The sequence below is a fragment of the Trypanosoma brucei genome, chromosome 5 (assembly GCF_000210295.1).
Source record: "Trypanosoma brucei gambiense DAL972 chromosome 5, complete sequence".
NCBI classification, from domain to species: Eukaryota; Euglenozoa; class Kinetoplastea; order Trypanosomatida; family Trypanosomatidae; genus Trypanosoma; species Trypanosoma brucei.
This window is the reverse complement of record NC_026738.1, coordinates 1,047,820-1,067,132: the sequence shown is the minus strand read 5'-3', so window position 1 is coordinate 1,067,132 and position 19,313 is coordinate 1,047,820. Positions and strand designations below refer to the sequence as shown.

The window sequence follows — 19,313 nt, the reverse complement described above, 5'->3', positions numbered from 1 at the left end:
CATTCTTTTCATTCAGCGTCGGTGAATCAACTTCAAAACAGAAAAACCTACCCAAATGAACCCATAACGGCGCGCACTTCACTTAATCTGGAGCTGCTCTATACGAGCGAAAACACTGGTTTTTTTTTTTGTTCACTCTCGGCGAAATGCAGCTCTTTAGCGAGGGGACCATGGAGATGCACTCACTACAAACTCACCACCGCCGGCAATCATAACTTCGGACCTACTCTGCCGCCTTAAACCCAATCTAAGACTACACGAGAAGCAACACGAAGCGATAAAAGACAAGTCAAAGAAATAGCAAGTTGGTGTGTTGAGCAATAACACGAAGAAATTGGACAAAATGGGAAAGCAACGGAAAGTTTCAAATTTGATCTTCCCGCTCAACCCGTCATGACGCCTACTCGCTTCACACACACATACACACAAACATCGAGTGTACGCAGTACCTAACAGTAAAACTGATAGAAGAAAAGGCCAAATAAAAAGAGTGAATGATCAACAAACACGCGTGTCGTAGGTTAATCCTCAAAATTGGTAAAGGGAAATGAATTTACAAAGAACATTCACATAAACCAATGTATGAAGACACGCGCTACCTCCATGAAATAAGCACAAAAATAAAAGCTAGGAATAACATGCAGGGGCCCTTACCTGCACGTTAACCTAACTACACCTCGCGGTACTGGCACAAGCAACAGTAATCAAGAACCGCCTCGCCAAGCTAGCTTGAGTGACAGAAATTTCCTCACGTTGGCAAACGTTTAAGATGAAACAAAAAGAATTTGGGGAAGAGGAGGCTACTTCTCGTTTCCCACCCCAGGTATTCCTCCCAAGTCTCATAAAAGTTGACGGTACCCGTGTCAACTTCTGTCAGACACCATAACCGGAAAGGGAAAAGTTGACTTATGATGTAATTCTTTTTCCACACTCCTCGCCGCTTGCTGTAACTCAGACCACGACAGCAATACGTCAAGTGCACTCGGTTCGCTGCTGTCCAACAGCGACTCATTCACCTCCCGCGCTATTGCGCAGGGTGAAGGAACTTCCCAACAAGAACCATTAACGCCAGTTACAGCACCTAAAGATTCGACAAAGATGTGGTGGGCCGTTACAGCATCAGGGAGTTTGTAAATTAAGGGACCAACTTGCTTGCATAGGAAAGATATAGCGGCAGACTGATTTCTCTTGGCGCGTTTTACGGCCTCCAAAGCAAGCAGTCTCACTTTCATTTCATTACTGCTTGGTAAAAGCGCGGCTGCCTTTTCATATTCCTCGTTGTGGCAGAGAACCTGAACACACTTGCGTACCTGCATCCCCTCCAATACCGACCCAACACATTCAGCACCAGTGGCACAACCGTCATTACCATTTCGCGTGTCCCATTCCCCACTATTATTTCCTTCACACTCCAAAACTCCTTGTTGCAACTGCCCGTCTTTCTCGCCGCCATTCGCATCTGCTTTACCGCAGACACCGCTGGCTCCCAATACGCTATGGTGTTGCTTTCCCCTCTGTTCCAGGTCACGCAACTCTTTGGTAAACGCCTTGAGTGAATTGACAAAACCGTGACGAATGAAGTGCGACTGCAAAACGGCTGTGAGGATAGCCTCCTCGTCATAGCCTTTATCGCGAATAACAGCCTCCTCAATGAAGCGCCAGCCGACGTTATCACACGAATTCATCTTTCGTTTGGTTGAAGAAAATTTTCACTAAATATTTCCTCTCTCCCTCCACAATACAGCTAAATTGTTCCCCACTTCCTCCTCTTCGTATGCGAACTCGTCTCACCAACACTGATAGTTACAAATAAATCGGTGGAAAGAATTCAGTTTGTTCTCAGCGGATTGTCGCCTTTCTTTCTGCTCAATCTTTCTCGTTGATGAACCTTTGTAACTGTTGTGTATGCCGTGACTCTCGTCCCACCAAAAAAAAAAAATAATAATAATAATAATCCTCTACTGGACCCGACAAGTAAAAGTAAAGAGGTACAAGTAGGAATAATCGTTGTTCGGACAGTAGCTAGCAAGGTTACAAACACAAACATACATATGCAGACGGGTACAGGTGCCGGTACGAGACCGCACAATCGCTTGGTTTCTCTCTCTTCCCTCGTTCTTTTCCAGTTTGTTTCGTTTTACTTTTCTCCACGAAAAGCGACAAATACAAGTGCAAGCAAGGACACCAAATGGTTACACTTCATTTTTCAAACATACCTTCCCACCACCATGAAGAGTGGAAGCTTGCCAAATATATATTTCACACAAGATGCCAGCATTTCCATTGCGGGCGCACGCGCACATGCACGCATACACATATATTTGATGTATGATCATGCGAAGGGGAGGAGGTGATCTACAAAGCAACAATTGGTAAAAAGAAACTTTTTAGAAACATTTTCCTCATTTTTTTTTCTTCCCTCAGAAAGAGCATTCCGTCTTCCTCTCATTCTTACCTAAGATATATATATACCTTCTGCATCTAGGTGGTTTCATCAGCTTCATTCTTTTCCTCAAGCAACCAAAAGAAATGAACGGATGAAACTTTCCCAATGATGACAAACATTCCACTCTTTTCTCGTCTGCTTGTGGCTTATCTTGTGTCACAACATCATTAGATTATCTTTCATTTTTTTTTAACGTTTAATAGCAGTTAAGATAAGAAAAACATCAAAGCAAAAGGGAAATCGAAACCCCCTAATGATACTGATGCCGGTGACGAATGCGAGGAAGTAAACGGAAAATGATGATTATTATGACGAGACAAGGACAACAATAACGAGGGCCACAGTACGCAGTCGTTGGTTCGTCACACAGGGGTAGCATAAATTTCGTAGGGCCCGTGAACCATCGCGTAGAAATGGTCCTAAATGAAAAGAAAGAAAAAATGGAGGAGAGAGAGAGTAGAAGGCGAAAGTAGCAAAAAAAAAACGCTCGGTTGCGGTAGCCACTGTCCCAGTCCTTGAGTTTGCCCCTCCGCTCTTCATCTGGTGGTATCAGTCAAGGCAAGGCAAACCAAAATGAAATGGTGGAGGCGACAGCATGGAGGCAGGAGATATACAAACAACGACAACTGCAGTGGAGGTAGGAGACCCTCCAAATTCAACAAAAACATTTTATTTACTCAAAAAAAAAATCATGCTGGTGTTCGCCCCAGGAACACATGTACCAGCACCGCCTCTTCCTTTGACTTTATCACTCTTCCCTGCTCCTTCTCTCTCCCCCCAAACCGAAAGGAGGAAGGGAAACTGAAGGGAAGAAACATGCAAACCAAACAAGAAAGGAAAGGAAAGAAAAAAAAAAGTCAATCACTACACAAAAAAAAAACACGCGCTGAAATTTTCTATTTTCAATCTGGAATTTTTTACCCTTTCTCTCCCCATGTTGCTCAACTGCATTTCCTTTCCTACTACGACTTATGACTTGCAGTTGGAAAAGTTCGGTTTGCAGATAAAGATAATGATAATGAATATGATCACAACTACCGTAAGGACAATCATAATTGTGAGTTTAAGGTTTTTCAGACACATATTACGCTTGAGCTGCGTGGAACGCCGCTGAAACTGCTGCGCTTGCTCCGAGAGAGTTGCAGACCTTTCATGTAATGTGTCAATACGATCCCCACGGGCCAGTACCTTGTCCATATTGTCCATCATTACATCCACAACCTGATTGATGTCGTCGTTTAAGGCCGTAATACGGTCGTTTTGCGGGTTGTTGTAAAACTCCATTTTCTGCTGAAGAAGTTTCTTGCCGTTGCGCAATTCGCCCCCCGACTGACCGGCACTCGACCGAACAACGGACTCGACAGCCTCAAGAAATGCAAAAACCGTTCGCATCCTCATATCATTCGTTGTTACGCACGCCACAGTGCGGCCCTCACCGTTGCTGATATAGTGATAGTTGACTCCACCATCCTTATCTTCAACCGTCTTCCTTCGATACTCGTTTCCGGGCACTGTGGCTATAACCTTTTGCGTCAACTCCGCAAGTTTAGGGAGTTCACCCTGTGGGTGCTCGGCTAGGATGGTTGTCCCTTCATTGACACAACTATATTTAATGGGCATCTGATCTGGTCTGCGATTTGCAACACAAACACGGTTATGTTTCTCTCTCCTAGTTGTTGGATACCCTATAATTCCTATAGTTGACGACACACCTCCTATACAATGGGTGTTTCGGTGCGTATGAGGTGGGGAAAGGTAAAGAAAAGCGAGAAACAGTAGGAAGAAAGGGGAAACAAGCGAACATGAATGATACACTCAATTCACATCGTTCTATAAAGACGAATGAAACAGAACACGTCCGAGGGAGAAAGAGAGCAAGGGTTGGCGGGGGAAAAAACGTGCGCACAAAGTTCGTCAAATCCGGCACAGGGTGAAGCTAAAGGTATGCTTGCAGCAACTCGCGACCCTTAATAGTGTGCTCGTTGCTATTTCCAAGAGCTTCAAATATCCCCACAATAACCTGCCGCGCCGGGGTTTTTGTAGTTGGGCCGAGGATAGTGTCTTTCGGTACAATTTCAGCTTCTTTCAACGCAGAAAGCAACTTTGGTTCGGCACGAATGAGACGAAGGCACTCCTCAATGCCCTTATGGTGGCGTTTTTCCACAAAGTGCGCGACGGCTAACTTGAGACGCTGACGATACAGCGCTGCGGGGTCCTTAGTAAGATCATCATACGTCAAGAGTGTGGCATACGTATCCTTCTCAACGTCAAAGTCACTGATGACAAGCAACTCGATGCGGACAACAGCTTCCGCAACGTCACGAAGGTCACGTGTAGCAAATGGGAATTCTTCCCGTATTCTCAGTACAATGCGTTGGGCCTCCTTTGAATCTTTACTTGCCATAGCACACATGGCCAACCCACAAAGTGCCTGTGGGCTAGCATTATAAGATCCCTCACGCTTCAGGGCCTCCCACATCTCTGGGGTCACTTTCTTTTCCTTTGAGATACCAAGACGTTTACAAACGGCATCTGTCTCGGTAACTGCTACGTCGTATGCCTTCTGAAAGAGTTCCCTTGCTTTAGGTATATCTTTATTTTTCAACCTTGTATGGGCTGCGTTCAGTAGCGTCATGGCATTTTCGTCGTATTCATCACTACGTTTAACTTTCTGAAAGACTGAAGTTCCCTCCATTTCATTCTTGCTCTCCTGAGCCGAATACTCGATGAAAGCATCAATTGCTTCTTTCATTTGTGATTCTGGCACAATACCCACCATTTTATCCGCGTAAATCTTATTCCGCACGAAATACACTATGGGAAACATGTGTGGATCCACGTTGAACTGCTGAGTTAGCGACCCATTCCTAACGCAGTCCACGAGTCCAAGCTTGATTGCCAACCCACGGTCCTTTCCAAACTCTTGGTACACTTCTGCCATATTGTTGTTCTGCAATCTTCGGTTTGTGGCGTCCACTTGCCCCGCTAACCGCTCCGTGTAGGAGGCGACGTCCGCATTGTTTGTGACATGAAAATAAAGGAAAAGTGGAACCTTCGACGCCATTTCTTCGTTTATGTTGCGCGAGGAAATGTCGACTACGCCGAGTCGCTCTTTCTTCTGCGTGTGGAACTGAGAACTGTGAGAACAGCTGCGAAACGGCGCTAACGGGCCACCAATGGATACAATAAAGCAAGACCACCTCCTGGACATGATAAGATATCCGTCGTATTCGGAAGTTGTTTCTTTTTTTTTTTCGCGGTTTTAAGAGGCTTATGTGAATATTATCCTCCCACACTACACCTTTCCTTCCTTCCCTTCACTTTCCTAACCACGTTCAACGGCGAAGGGAATCAGCGTGGGCTTAAAAACAGAACCACAGAAATACGAAAGAGAGAAGAAAAAAGTGAGTGGCCATGCACGAACAACATCTGTCACTGCTCGCCGCGTAAAGAAACGGCTGAAAATGCTGTACATCTCATTACTCACTGTCCCTCTCCTTAGCCATTTTGCACTCCAACTAAAAAAGAACCACGCGTAAACAGACATACACTCCAACTCTGCCACCTGGACATCCCTGAAAACAAGAGACAAATAAGTTTCCTTACTTATGTGTGGCGACGTGAGAAGACACGGGGCCTGTTCATCCTGCTGCTCCGAGGTAGGAAAATTTTTAAAAAAATAACTAATAAAAAATAACAATGGAGATGGCAACGCAAGAAAACGGTTAAGCATTAAATAAAGAACCGATCGTCTATAAGAGTTTTAGAGCTAATATTTACGACGCCTTCAGTCATTCTGTACCATCGAAGGAGAAACTCGACGGCAAAAGTGATGGCAAATGCATAAAATAAGTTGTGTGTGGCCACATCTACCGATGCGTACAGCATCATGTAAAATATGAACAAATCAATGTCCATACCGTAAAGAAACGCTTTGCCGTATGCCGTTACATCATCCACAAAAAACACATCCTTGCCTGCCTTATCTCCCGACTGTGGACCATTCATATAAAGTACATTTGGTGCTATGTCGAGTGAACCATGCATTACAGACTTCGACAGCAGCGTTCCCTCCGCACGTCTAATGCTCTTCCGGAGCGTATCATTGATGAGTTTCTTTAGTGCAAGCGTGCCTGAATCATAAGCGCGGGGCTTACGTGACACACCGAAAAGGCACTTCAAAAAATGCCACTTCTTACCAGTGTACACCGGGCTCGGTGGTTTACCGAGTGCCCGTTGTTGCTCCTCCTCAATACTGGCCGAGCAAACGTAAAGGTATTGCCGCGTGTGCACACCCATAAATACCTCAAATGTTTGGCACTCGCTTTGTCCTCCGAGACCACGCACCGGCAAATCACCTTGAGCTTCCAAGCACAAGTTTTGCTGGAATTCCTCCATGCTCACATCCGAGTGAGCGTGGATAGACTCACCGTGGATATAGTAACCCCACTGTTCTTCAGGCAATATCAATACGGAAATATTGGACACAGAGCAAAGGTCCACAAAACTCTGCAGTGGGTGAACACAAACAAAGCGGTAATAGAACTGAAACTCAAGAACATGCACCACAACAAATACGATAATACACACTAATGTGACAAGCGCGAAGCGCAGCGTGGTAACTTGGTACACACCCACACCACCGGGTGCAGAGTCGATAGGCACACTTTCCGCATATCTTACATAGTTCAAGCCTGAAAGGAAGAACAGCATCATTACCATGGTAAAAAGAGGATGCCACTGGCGCAGCACCTGCAGGCCATTCAATTCATTGGCGACAAAGGTAGATCGCCACATGCTTACGGGCAACACGCGGTTCTCACGCAGTAGCTGGCCTTTGCTTCTTTCCCAGTCTATCACGAAGTAATCGGCGTTGCATTGTTCTATAACGGCAAAAAGAACAGCAATCCCCTTAGCCGCCGCGGACACGTACATCATAGCCTCAAAACACACATACTTATCCTTAATCACAACAACTGCGGAAACGTCCTGAAACTTATACACAAAAAACAAGTACCATGATGCTAGCAACGTGATGAGCGCAAACATGTTCCCGGAGTGGTCACAAAAATACACCAAGAAGCGAATGGCTGCACCGCCATTCAGTATCATGTTTTGTCTTCTGCGCATCCAGCCAAATGTTCTCATCCACGCTGTGCAAAAACACAAGACACAAGCCGTTACCATCGCTCTCATAGCGACTACGTCCATGGGATCGTCTACCAATGTGAATAGCACTGCAACACTCCTGGTCAAGTAGGTATCATTTGAAGGTGCCGAAAAGGAGGGTGCATCATCATACAACTTTGTTGAAGCTAGTTGCAAAATGGCAGCAGGAGCCTTCAGCCGCCGCTGAATCGAGGGGCCCTCCACGTTGAATACAAAAACCACCCGCCGCACGGTTGTAACGTGATAATCGGTTAGCACCTGCTCGGTCGAATTGCCTTTTCGAGTACAACCCCTGCCATACATGTAAAACCGGCGTTTGTAACCCCCTGTGATCATGCTTAAGACGTGAACTTCTCGAGCGTTACTGGGAGATATACCGCCGTCTGTGTCGTCCACAACGAGGGGAATGGGAATATCATCAGAAACATTAAACGGATTAACAAGAAACAGTTCAAAGAACTGTGTAGTCGAGTAGTCGGATTCCAATTCTTCCCACTTAACAGAGCATCGAAGTTCCCTGTTGGACGCAACTACAAAGAAGTTCGTGAAAATCGAGCCTGGAGTGTTGCATAACTTAAAATCACGCGACAATAGGCTCTTTCCAACCAAGATACCATTCAAATCGTAACGTGCAACCACAAATGTCAGAGTAGCCGGTGCTCCGGTAAGCGAAGAGGAGTTCAAGACGACCGACCCGACAGTGTCATCTCTACCGTAGTAAAGCGGTGACATATAGGGTTTAGTGGGGCTTTGCGAAAAAAGAGTATCGTATAAACGGCACGGTGTTGATGCCTCGTCGAAATTCATAAACACACACAAGTTAGCAACATGTTGCATGCGCTTTTGTCCAAACCCTCACACCTCACGGCCGCATCAGCGGAATATTCTTCAATATTTTCACAAGTCAGAGGCGGCCCCCATATTCCTCCACCCTCTGTATCCACTGGCAACAGTGTTGCCGTGGTAGCCTCCACCGGCTTACGTGCCTCGACCTGCACCGATGGCAGAACACAAGAACCGTCATCGAGTTGGACATAAACGCCAGCACAGACACAGCGACCTTTCCTATCTTTGACTAACGGGGAAGTACATGTGTTACAATCTCCATCTGCACAAGGTGCACACATCTGCGCGACAAGCACCACAGTACCAATGAACTCAACCACTTGATACCCTTGGGGGCAGGCGCATGTCCCGGTATCCTTCACGTAGGTAGCATCCCTCAACCCAGCAATACGGTTGTCACCGCCACATTGTACACACCGTTGCGACTGGTTACTGTGCGGCACAAGTCCAACAACAGCTTGTGTTTGCGAACAATTCACACAGAGCAACGCACCGGTGTCAACACGCTCCACCATTGCGAACCCGTACGGGCACATGTCATGTCCCTTTCGGAACTCTATCAGCGCGCGCTCTATAACTGACACGGTTTTATCTAGCCGCATCGCAGAGTATTTCCCACCTACCGAACCACTACGTACGGCGTCAACTCCAGTTAATGTCCGAATGCCGGGAAGAAACGGTGCGTGCAAACTGCTGCTGACAATAAACACATACACGAGGACGAGTGGGATGGCATTCATCCCACCCGCTAATCGGTTCAATTTTGCTTGATCCACGTTTGTAACCGTGGAAACAAGTGCCGATGAGAGTAACTACAATAGCGATGACGGGGAAGACAATAAATAGGCAGGTAGTAACACATTACAATGTTGACAGTCACACCGTACAATACGTAAACAGATGCGACAAACCCTTTGGGAAGATATACAAAAAGAGGTGTTGAAATCCACGGTCGCCCCATGTGGTTGATCTCGCTCTGTAATCTCGAACAGGAACCGAATAAAATACCGAAAGACGGTTACTTGGTAATAGATAAACTAGCACACACACACACAAAACAAAGATGGATCTATTCAAAAGATACAGGTGATTAAAAGATCTATCGCAACACCTCACCATATTCTTCAGGGGCTGGCATTTCCAACGCGGCGTGCCCATATATGTATAAAATATACTCATCAAGGAAAAGTAAACAACCACCGATTGGGGTAATGCGATCACCACAAGCAGCGATACGAACATATATTAATGAAAAGCTAGAAAACCCACCCATTTGTCAAGGGAAGCAACGCATTGCGTCGACGCTTGTTCTCGGTTGTGTAGTGGTAAAAAGAAAATATGCCAAAAGTTCCAGTTGGCCGTAGACAACATATCAGCCCCTTTCTCCTCCCCCTCTTGTACGTAAAAGTTGCGCCAACTACAACATGTTTTTGCAGGTAGGCACCAAAGAAGCGACCGCAAACAGAGCGCAGTAATATGCAGCGTGCTTCCCCCCGTCGATCTTTCACCAATGCGCAATGCAAACAACCCGTTAAGTAAAGGGAATGACAGAGAATTTACTCGCATCCCTTCTAGGTAAAAAAAAAAATCACGACAAAGCGTCAAAGTGGTAACAATGTGTTAGCAAAAAAAAAAAAAAGTCAAGCCACCACTTCAGCTCAACTGTTACACAGACACACAGACGCATATATATATATATGAGTGCAGCACGAAGAAAGTTTAAGAGGTGTAGAACGTAATAAGAGAGCTTAAACAACTCCATGCACTTTGACACTGCAAAAACAAGCTATATATGTGCGGAAACACAGTAAACTGATATTGTTACTGCTAGGGAACAGCTTCCATCGTCCTGTATAATGCTTAATGGTCTTTTATGCTGTGGGAACCGACTCCCTCAATGAAACGCTCCTCACGGCTAGAAAGACATCGATTATCAATATTGGTGGCACATGTTCACATCCAAGACATATAAACAGCACGACGACGCAACTAATATTCCCGAAGCCACACGACGAGAGTGGCTACGCTGCCGATGCCCACAACAGGGTGAAGCTAGCGGCGCAAAAGTGATGTATCCTCTCACAAATAAAGCACGTCGGTTCCACACACGATACTCGCAACTTCACGTTGACTTGGATGGCATCACCTTCGACCGTTCACTCTCTAAAGCCAGAGAGGGAAAAGACGGTCCAGTAACGGGTGTAACGTTCGCAAGCGCACGAAAGTAATAATGCTGCAAAGGAAAAGAGAGGTAGCCAGAGGATCGAACGCAGGAAAACTTCAGTGGTGACAATACTTTTACGAACGTCAAACATGGATGCAGTGCACTCCGCATACACTCAGCACATCATGCGAGTATATTTGCATTCCGCTGTGCTGGTACAAATACAGAAGATTCACATTTGCGCCGATCAGGTACTGTTAGCTGCCCGTCAATCAACTCCTATACAAAAGCATTTTTTTTTTTAACTGTGGCGGGATCACCGCTAGAAAATAAAGCGGAAAGGATCATCTATCCGTGATCACATTCATTCTGGGCAGAAAAGAAACTCAACCGCGAGCAGTGCAGTACGCTTCGGAAACGAATTTGCTCTATAGCACTTATTTAGTCGACGAGAACGTAGTGGGGTTGCCTTCTAAAGCTCATTATCCGGCCCAATTATGGCACGCGATGCAGAGCGCACACTCACACTGTTGTGGGCCAATATCCGTGACAACGCAGGCTCGGCACGCCTCTCTCATGCAGCAGTCACAAACACTTCCACATTCAGCACAAACTATACACCTACAAATACAACACCTGCTCTCCGCACTAATAGAACAGAGGACACACTTATGAACAGCGTGCTCCGTTGTTTCCGCGTTGATTGACGCGGCTGCGATAGCCTTGCCTATGGAATAACGGCTGTCGACGGAAAAGAGCGGAAAGGGGCCAAAGCGGCGCTCAGGGAATGGAAGTCCACAGAGAACAAGAGACACACTTCCTCCCGCTACGTCCACCTGGAAGAAAGGAGTATCGGGATGCTGTGCTTCCTCTGTGTCGAATACCTCCAACTTCCCTTGAAACCACAACAACTCGCGTTGCAACTGAATTACCTGACGTGCCACATGTTCTAGAGCGTGACACGAACAACGAAAGGGACCATGAACACTGCATGGTTTCCAAGGTCGATCCTTGAACAGTTTATCACATGGAGTTCCTGACTCACAGATAGTGAGGACCAACCTGCTTCCCACCACATCGGATATGTGCGGCGAAAAAAAGAAATTGACGCCACGGAACAGCTTTTCCTCGATCATCTCCGTCGTTATTGGCCTGTATAGCGTAACAAGCGAGCTCCATTCACCACAGCGAAAGTACGCGCTGTATTGCCCACACTGTTCTGTACCCTCTTCTCTCCCTCGCTTTACTACCACATGTGCTGAAGGGACAGCGGCCATCTAACAAGGATACAACAGATAGAAAAATGGAGGAGACCGACATACCAACGCAGAGGAGCTTTCTTACAGGCGTCAAGACAGAGCAAGTGTTTCCATAGAAAGGAGAACGTGAAAGAAAAAAAATTATGCGATCATCATTATTATTATTCGTTCATTAAGTTGAATGTTCTCACAACTGTGCCAGCACCCAAGTTAGCAGACTTTCTCGAGCCTCCGCAGTTGACCTTCTGTAAAGCCCTATTAGCTGCACCACGAAGGCTAAATTATGAACAACAAGCAAGATACAACTGTTCATCTCCTGGACTGTTAGGAGATGGTGCACATATGCCCGAGTATGTCTCCTACAGGTGGAACACACACAGGCTTGCGACAAAGGGTTGATATCTACTGCAAAACAATGATCATTCAGATCTATCTGCGACTCATACCGTTGTGGTGAGCAACCGTGGACAGGATTCATGTCAAACACGAGCGCTATACCTCTTTCCGCCAACGTCCACGGTAAGGCACACTCAATGAAACTAGCACCAACCTTCAGCGCCATCAGAACAGCACCGAGGGAAGGCGTAGGACTCATGACGTAGTGATTCTTCGTTATTTCGCACAACCGCGATGCATATTGTACAATCGTCTCATTTTGTCCTAGTTCGTCTGCGTATACAAACACATTTTCCCTATCAGCAACAGACGAGGCCTTTATCAACTCACAACCAATGTCCGGGGCACACTCGGCGGATTTAGCCCACTTCAGCGATCTTGTTGATGCTGTCTTCCTCCGTTTTGAATGTTGTTCATGCAAGGGAACACTGTCGTAAAGAGTAATGGCCATGTTGGGCATGACGGACTTTACGATTTCCGCCCAGCTTTCATTGCTAAAAGATATCCTGCCTTTCTCGTGGACCCCAAACACCGCCGTCTCAGATGCAGAAACACTGGCATGAGCTCCTACATACGGGCTCCGTACCGTCAATATTACTCTGAACTCTCCAAGTCCGCAAAATTCAGCAAAACTTTTTCCCGCTTTTTTGCACGCATCCTTATATTCGTATGCATCAAATATAGACAGGCTTAAAATCCTCTCTTCTTCTCCAAGAATATCACGCGCCTGTTCGGGTGTTAGGTACGGTATACCACCACGTCTGCATGGAACAACTAAAATAGGATACACTCCGTGCATTCCACTATTTGCTGCCACCTCTAAGAAAAAGCAGAATTAAATAAAAAAGTTGTCAGGTAAAAAAAAAAGTTGGCACGTTCGTTCCCAACACTAAAGAAACATACAAAACATTTTAAAAATGAGTAACACGTGAAATATGCAACAAACCTAACCAATAAAATATGCAACTAAACGATACTTCACGTGCAGCTGGTTGTTGGCGCCGCTGTGCTATTATCTGTGGTGCACCTGAAGGGAACAATGGTTCCTTTACGCGTAAAAACGCTATAAGAGGAATCACAGTTAATTCATGGACAGAAGTTTTCAAGAAAAGAGAGAGGATATGTATACAATTTGTGAAAGTGTAGAGATGCAACACTTTGAGTAACATACTCCTTCATATGGAGAAAAGTTCAAAGCAACCAAAGTAAACGATTCATACCTCCACTCAGAGAAGGCAAAAAAAAAAGAAAGAAAGAAAAGAAAAAAAGGAAAGAGGATAGTTGGAATAGTTTCTCATTTCTCTCCACCTTTTGCACCACATCAAAACCTCCTTCACTCCTCCATCTCTTGATAGACTGCTCCCTCCTAACAGTTTGGACACATATCTAGAGGGAAAGAGAGAGGAGGAGTGTACAGCGATACGAACGAGCACTGCCGAAAATGTATTCAAACCGCTGGCTAAAAAGATGGTTGAAAATAATAGCTGAGATGACAATGAAACGCCGAGGACAATCAGTTGTTGCCGAAAAAAATAACTACTTCACTGTCTGCAAGTGAAATGCCAATTATGAATCTTGGGTTTAAGTATGCTCATCAACTTCTACTCGAATGTCGCCACTTATACAAAACCTGAAGAAATTGTTTGACCCGCACTCGGAGCGACAACATTTCATCTGGATTTTTACTCTCCAGTATACGGTCATTTTTACAATGGCGGTGAAGCGACCTTGCAGTCACATGAGCGTAGTGTAGTAACTGTCCCGCCTTCTCGAATACTTATTTTAACATTAGAAAGCCGATATACGTGCAGGGTCGCTTTATGCTCTGCACAAATATATACATATTAATATATAATACGGTGACGCTAAATTTGAACACGATTATCCGCTGGCGTCAGCTCACAGGTCGGGCTGACGTGCAGAGAAAATATTAAAAACGAATATTGTATTAACATGTAAGTGGAGTGGTTAATGTCACAATAAGTCATTTCGTTTTATGTACGACTACATGTCGATGAACGCAAAAAAAAAAATATTTGCCTACGTGATAACAGTGGTCTTTTCTATATTGCCGCCTTAACGCCGCCCGTTCCTGGCAGGGAGTTGTACCCGTTCACTTTGTAGGTCGTACATTGTGGGAGGCGTGGTGTAGCACTGCACGTTAAATCAGCGGTAGATTAGGCGCTGCTGCAAAGCATGAGGGGAATTCAAACAACTGTAACAGTCATTTCCTGCACCAAATTCTGTGACAGTCTTCTGTAGTGGTGGCGCTTACTTGTCGTCTATCGATTCTGTCTTGTCAGCCACGTGAGCAACACACATAAGTCGACCACAGAGTAACAAGCCAGAAATCTCCCGAAACAAAGAATATGCCCTTTGCCACACGCTAGTGTGTTTCAGCGAGTCAGAGACGTATTCAAGGGGTCGCAGCTTCACGAAGTTACCCCGCTCGTACAGGCATAAAGACGCTGAAAAACTTCAAATTGAGGGTATACAAACGGTATTCAAAGGAAAAACTCCCGTAGGGTAACAACAAGTTTTGCACAAAGCAAAGACCGTGTAGCCGCCCTCTTTTTCCAATGCACAAGAACCGACACTACATATTATATGCCTTTCTAGTATATAGGATGCTAAGTAAATTGGTCAGGTAGAGGAAGTGGAAATATGTTACCCAAGTAAAACTACTGTTACCATATGTAAAGAAATGCCGTTAAGAAAAAAATGTTCTATACATCAAGCCATACTCGTATGTAAAACGTTGCGTTACATTTTTGCTCAGTGTAACGGAACAGCGAACCCTCTGTCATCCAAATGGCGTAGATAGAAAATGAAAATAATAAGTAACCTTTCCTCCCCACATGCCCTAGCACCTAAATAATAAAAAAAATTATCGACATCATTCAACATGCTCACGGACTCTTTTTCTTTCCTCAACAACTGCTTGTTTCAAAAGCTTGTTACCTTCTTCAACCGTAATTGCTTGAATACGACTTATTTTGTTGTGAAAGAAAACACCGAGCACGTGATCGGCCACGTCAAGCATTTCGTTTTTGAATGTTGCTGTAATAAATTGGCACGACCCTGATTCTTTAGAAAGAAGCTTCGCTACAGACGCCCGATACTCAGTATCGAGGGCAGCATCGATTTCATCGAAAAGATAAAATGGTGCAGGATCACAGCGCTGAATAGCAAAAATCAACGCCAGCGCCACAAGTGATTTTTGTCCACCACTCAGTTGTTTCAGGTCAGTGACGGCAGCTCCTAGTCCGAAAGAAACTTTTATCTGAACAGCAACATACGGATCCTCACCTGCCTCTTTTCTGGTGTTTGACATGATGAGTTGAAGTTTACCGTAACAGTCATCGGTCGTAACTAACTCTTTGAAAACTTGCTCAAAGTGCAACTGAATTTGCTTGTATGTCCGCTCAACTGCTTCATCCTTTTTGCAGTCGAGGTGGTCCATTAAGTCACGAATACTCTTCAGTTCATTCTGAAGATCCTCTTTCTGGGCGACAAGACCGTTTTTCGTTTCCATTAATGTATTGTACTGATCAACTGCCTTTCGGTTTATATGTGCATATTTCTCAGCAGCTTTATTGCACTCTTTGAGTGTTTGTATTAGTTTTTCTCTGGACAACCCAGAATATGTCTCAGCTTCCTTGGGTATTACGCCCAGTTGCCTTATCTTCTCCGCCGCGCCATCACGACGTCTAATGCAATGTGCCTGCTGCATTAGAGTCCTTCCGTCGAAATCTCTTCTTTCCTGAATAGAATTCAGAGCCTCAAGGTAGCCACTCCTAAGCTTCTCGACTTCTTCTTCCCTGCGAAGTTTCTCTTTCCTGGTCTCATCCAATAACCTGTAGACTTCGTTGGCTTGCTGCGAGTTAAAAGAAATATCATCGTCAAGATTTTCTTTTTCATTAGTAATAGCGGTATTACTTGTACTGAGTTGAGCGGAATCGTGAAAGAACTTTTTAGTAGCCGTGAGTTGGACGTTTAAGTTAAGCCGCATATCCTCCAAGGCCCTCACTTCCGCAGCCAACTGTGCACTCCGCCGCTGAAGTTTTGAGAGTTCCATGCGGCGGTCGTCGACATCTTTCACCAGCGCCTCCAACTCTCGTTGTTCACCTTCGCTCCATGCCGATTTGAACGCTTCTTTTCCCTCATGCTGGTAGGTGGCTATGTTTACTTGGGCAGTATTTATCATGTCCTCCAACTGCTTCTTTGATGCGTATAACTTATCCTTCTGCCTATCCAGTGCTGCTTTTCTTTGTGCATGTTGTTCGACAACTTGTGAGCCGTCTTTAGATTTCGTTATGGAGGACATCTCCGTCTTGAGCGAGCTAAGGGTGGTCACAACACCTGTTAAGGCCTGGTTAACGTTGTCCAACTCCTGAGTAATCCTCTTCAGGGCCTCATCTCCTCTTAAAAAATCTGCAGCAGCAACCTTTTCATACTTGAAAGCAGAGAGTTTCAAACTCCGAGATTCGATATAACCACCTGTTATACCACCTCTCCGACTGACTTGATCCCCATCCAACGTTACCGCGTCACATGCGTACTTTTTTGAAACATTTTCACCATCTGCAATGGAGGTCACAACAGCAGTATTTCCAAATAGTTCGGCAACAATGCCAGCAAACTTCGGATCACAAATTATATGGTCTGCCAAGCTGTTACACTCGACACCTTCACCGAACCGTGTCACCGTGCCCCTACACGTATCCATTGGGAAAAATGATATACGTCCAGGTTTTTTCCTGCTGTTCATATTCTCCAGCAAAATCGCACTAACTTCGAATGAATCAACAACAACGTTAAAGAGTGAATTACCAGCTGTCACTTCAACAGCTGTCTCGTAGCCGTTCGAGACGCCGATGAGCTCAATTAATTGGCCATGTACAGCATTTGTTAGCGATGGGTCGGCCAGCTCGTCCAGAACCTCTTTAAGAGACTGCAACCCTTGACGAACATCTGAGCGAATTACTTTTTCGAGTTGACTGCGGGCTTTGTTGTGATTCTCGCGTAGTGTCCGAACCGTCTGTACAAGGGCAGACTGTTCTCTCCAGAGGTCACCCTTTTTAACGCTCAGTGAATTCCTGAAGGCCATCGTCTCTTCGTACTTTGATTTAAGCTCCGTTATAACTGAATCTGATTTCTTTAATGATTCCTCCCAATTTTTCTGTTCAGTTTCCTCATCCTCAATTTGCTTTTCAACTTTCTGTATCTCACTACACGTAAACTTTAATTCATGTTTATAATTCTCTATGGTTTTTCTGTTTCTATTAGACTCTTCAGCAAGCCAGTTGTCCCGCTCTTGCTTGTTCTTGAAAAGCAATTGACGAGCCCGTCTCGCTTCAAGTGCCTTAAGTTTTCCTTCTATGGCGGACAGTTCCTCACTTTTCTGATCAACAGTAAGCTGCTCCCGTTGTATGATAGCAAGCTTCTTCTTCAAGCCAGCATTCGTCTCTGCTATCTGTTTGTTCAGTTCTCCAACCCTCTTCAGAACGTTCGTTTTCACACTCTCTGTTCTTTTCATCGTGTTGAGAGATGACATACAATTTAATTGCACAATCTCTTTTTCACGCATCAATGTGCCCCTTTTCGTATCCAGGTCCTGTAGCTCCCCCTCCAACCTCAAGATACGCTGATCGCAATTACGTATCTCCGATTCAGCTTCACTGATGATGGCTTTCGCTTCATCAATATCGTAATGATCCCTTCCGCTGCGGGACATGTAAGAGTTCCTCTCATCATCCAGCCTCCGAAGTTCTTCTCTTGCAGCGTTCAGGTCTGAGTTAAGGATACAGTACTGAACACACTTTCTTTTTTTGTCAATCTCTTGGAACGACATGAGTTCATCAGACTCAGACCGAAGCTCTTCAAGACGCTCCTCGAGTTGAGCAATAGACTCCCCGATTTTCTCGTGCTGCACCTCCGTTTCTTCCAAAATCTTCTCGCTCTCCTTTCGCCTTACTTCATAAACTCTCGTACCTGCCACATCTTTTATAAGTTGGAACCGTTCTTCATCACTCATGTTTGCCAAACTTGAAATTTGGCCTTGCTCAACAATATAGTAAGGGTTGGTTGACGAGAACCCAGCGCTTTCCAGCAGTTGCCGGATATCAGTGGCCGTGAACCGTTTGTCATTTACACGAAATTCGTCTTGCTTAAGGCCCAGTGTACGCCGTATACGCACTTCATTCACAGCAGATTTTCCCGGTATTACAAGACGACCATCAGAATTATCAAAAATAATTTCCACAAAGATGGGCAACGCAGGCCTCCCGGATCCAACGTGGAACAGATCCTTTCTCTCTACAGAAGAAAGGTTCATAAATTTCTCACAAAGAACAAACTGGATCGCAGCGAAGAAATTCGACTTGCCTGCTCCGTTTTTCCCAACGATCACGTTGTTTTTCGGCGAGAGCTCCTGCTCAAACGCTTGTTCTCGGTACGAGCGGAATCCGGAAATAAGAATATTTTTGATATACATAGTATCCTGTAAGTGGTCTAAGAAAGAGGGTAGTCAAAAAACAAAACAAACGGTAATGTTAAACAATCAGTTCAGGTTATTTCATGTTGGCAACCGTGCAGTCTAAGGGGGAAAGTACAAAGTCAGCGCAACAACATACACCACTCTCCTGATGTAGAAGCTTAGGATGTGGAACAAAAGACAACATTAAACAAAACAGTAATAAGAAGGTTATCTCATTGCTTGAAGGTAATTAACAAACGGTACCATTAAGCAGCAAAATGATAGTGAAGCTACCAAGGTGTAAGCAACGTCCGCGCATGGTTACCTGCTGTGGTGTGCTAGCAGGCGCGGCACACGGCCTTCCCCCCCCCCCCCCACACACACACACCACAGTTTAGCACGGTTTCATTAGACAAGCAGTTTGACTAAGGCAACAAAAGCATTAGTAAAGTAGCTTCCTCTAACGAGGGGAATGATCCGTCATTTACCATCCATACACATCTTTTCTACAATACTAAAAGGGGGAAAATGACGGCTACGAAGAAAATGAGGGGG

At 45.1% G+C, this 19,313-nt stretch overlaps 9 protein-coding genes across 9 annotated transcripts; 1 reads left to right on the top strand and 8 right to left on the bottom strand.

The window, feature by feature from the left end:
* Nucleotides 1–863: 863 nt before the first annotated feature.
* On the bottom strand, nucleotides 864–1,685 carry TbgDal_V4990 (hypothetical protein, conserved; the record flags this gene model as incomplete). The annotated part of the gene is made up of 1 exon (XM_011775344.1): nucleotides 864–1,685. One exon carries the CDS (start codon nucleotides 1,683–1,685, stop codon nucleotides 864–866), a length of 822 nt encoding a protein of 273 aa, XP_011773646.1.
* A 366-nt stretch (nucleotides 1,686–2,051) lies between these two features.
* On the top strand, nucleotides 2,052–2,354 carry TbgDal_V4980 (hypothetical protein, unlikely; the record flags this gene model as incomplete). Its single annotated transcript, XM_011775343.1, has 1 exon — nucleotides 2,052–2,354. One exon carries the CDS (start codon nucleotides 2,052–2,054, stop codon nucleotides 2,352–2,354), a length of 303 nt encoding a protein of 100 aa, XP_011773645.1.
* Nucleotides 2,355–3,415: 1,061 nt separating this feature from the next.
* TbgDal_V4970 (synaptobrevin, putative) lies at nucleotides 3,416–4,066 on the bottom strand (the record flags this gene model as incomplete). The annotated part of the gene is made up of 1 exon (XM_011775342.1): nucleotides 3,416–4,066. The coding sequence occupies one exon, from the start codon at nucleotides 4,064–4,066 to the stop codon at nucleotides 3,416–3,418; it is 651 nt and encodes a 216-aa protein (XP_011773644.1).
* A 316-nt stretch (nucleotides 4,067–4,382) lies between these two features.
* TbgDal_V4960 (hypothetical protein, conserved) lies at nucleotides 4,383–5,657 on the bottom strand (the record flags this gene model as incomplete). The annotated part of the gene is made up of 1 exon (XM_011775341.1): nucleotides 4,383–5,657. One exon carries the CDS (start codon nucleotides 5,655–5,657, stop codon nucleotides 4,383–4,385), a length of 1,275 nt encoding a protein of 424 aa, XP_011773643.1.
* A 3,680-nt stretch (nucleotides 5,658–9,337) lies between these two features.
* On the bottom strand, nucleotides 9,338–9,703 carry TbgDal_V4940 (hypothetical protein, unlikely; the record flags this gene model as incomplete). Its single annotated transcript, XM_011775340.1, has 1 exon — nucleotides 9,338–9,703. The coding sequence occupies one exon, from the start codon at nucleotides 9,701–9,703 to the stop codon at nucleotides 9,338–9,340; it is 366 nt and encodes a 121-aa protein (XP_011773642.1).
* A 3-nt stretch (nucleotides 9,704–9,706) lies between these two features.
* TbgDal_V4930 (hypothetical protein, unlikely) lies at nucleotides 9,707–10,027 on the bottom strand (the record flags this gene model as incomplete). Its single annotated transcript, XM_011775339.1, has 1 exon — nucleotides 9,707–10,027. One exon carries the CDS (start codon nucleotides 10,025–10,027, stop codon nucleotides 9,707–9,709), a length of 321 nt encoding a protein of 106 aa, XP_011773641.1.
* A 1,080-nt stretch (nucleotides 10,028–11,107) lies between these two features.
* On the bottom strand, nucleotides 11,108–11,902 carry TbgDal_V4920 (hypothetical protein, conserved; the record flags this gene model as incomplete). Its single annotated transcript, XM_011775338.1, has 1 exon — nucleotides 11,108–11,902. The coding sequence occupies one exon, from the start codon at nucleotides 11,900–11,902 to the stop codon at nucleotides 11,108–11,110; it is 795 nt and encodes a 264-aa protein (XP_011773640.1).
* Nucleotides 11,903–12,071: 169 nt separating this feature from the next.
* On the bottom strand, nucleotides 12,072–13,079 carry TbgDal_V4910 (queuine tRNA-ribosyltransferase, putative; the record flags this gene model as incomplete). The annotated part of the gene is made up of 1 exon (XM_011775337.1): nucleotides 12,072–13,079. The coding sequence occupies one exon, from the start codon at nucleotides 13,077–13,079 to the stop codon at nucleotides 12,072–12,074; it is 1,008 nt and encodes a 335-aa protein (XP_011773639.1).
* A 2,097-nt stretch (nucleotides 13,080–15,176) lies between these two features.
* On the bottom strand, nucleotides 15,177–18,776 carry TbgDal_V4900 (structural maintenance of chromosome 3, putative; the record flags this gene model as incomplete). Its single annotated transcript, XM_011775336.1, has 1 exon — nucleotides 15,177–18,776. One exon carries the CDS (start codon nucleotides 18,774–18,776, stop codon nucleotides 15,177–15,179), a length of 3,600 nt encoding a protein of 1,199 aa, XP_011773638.1.
* Nucleotides 18,777–19,313: the final 537 nt, after the last annotated feature.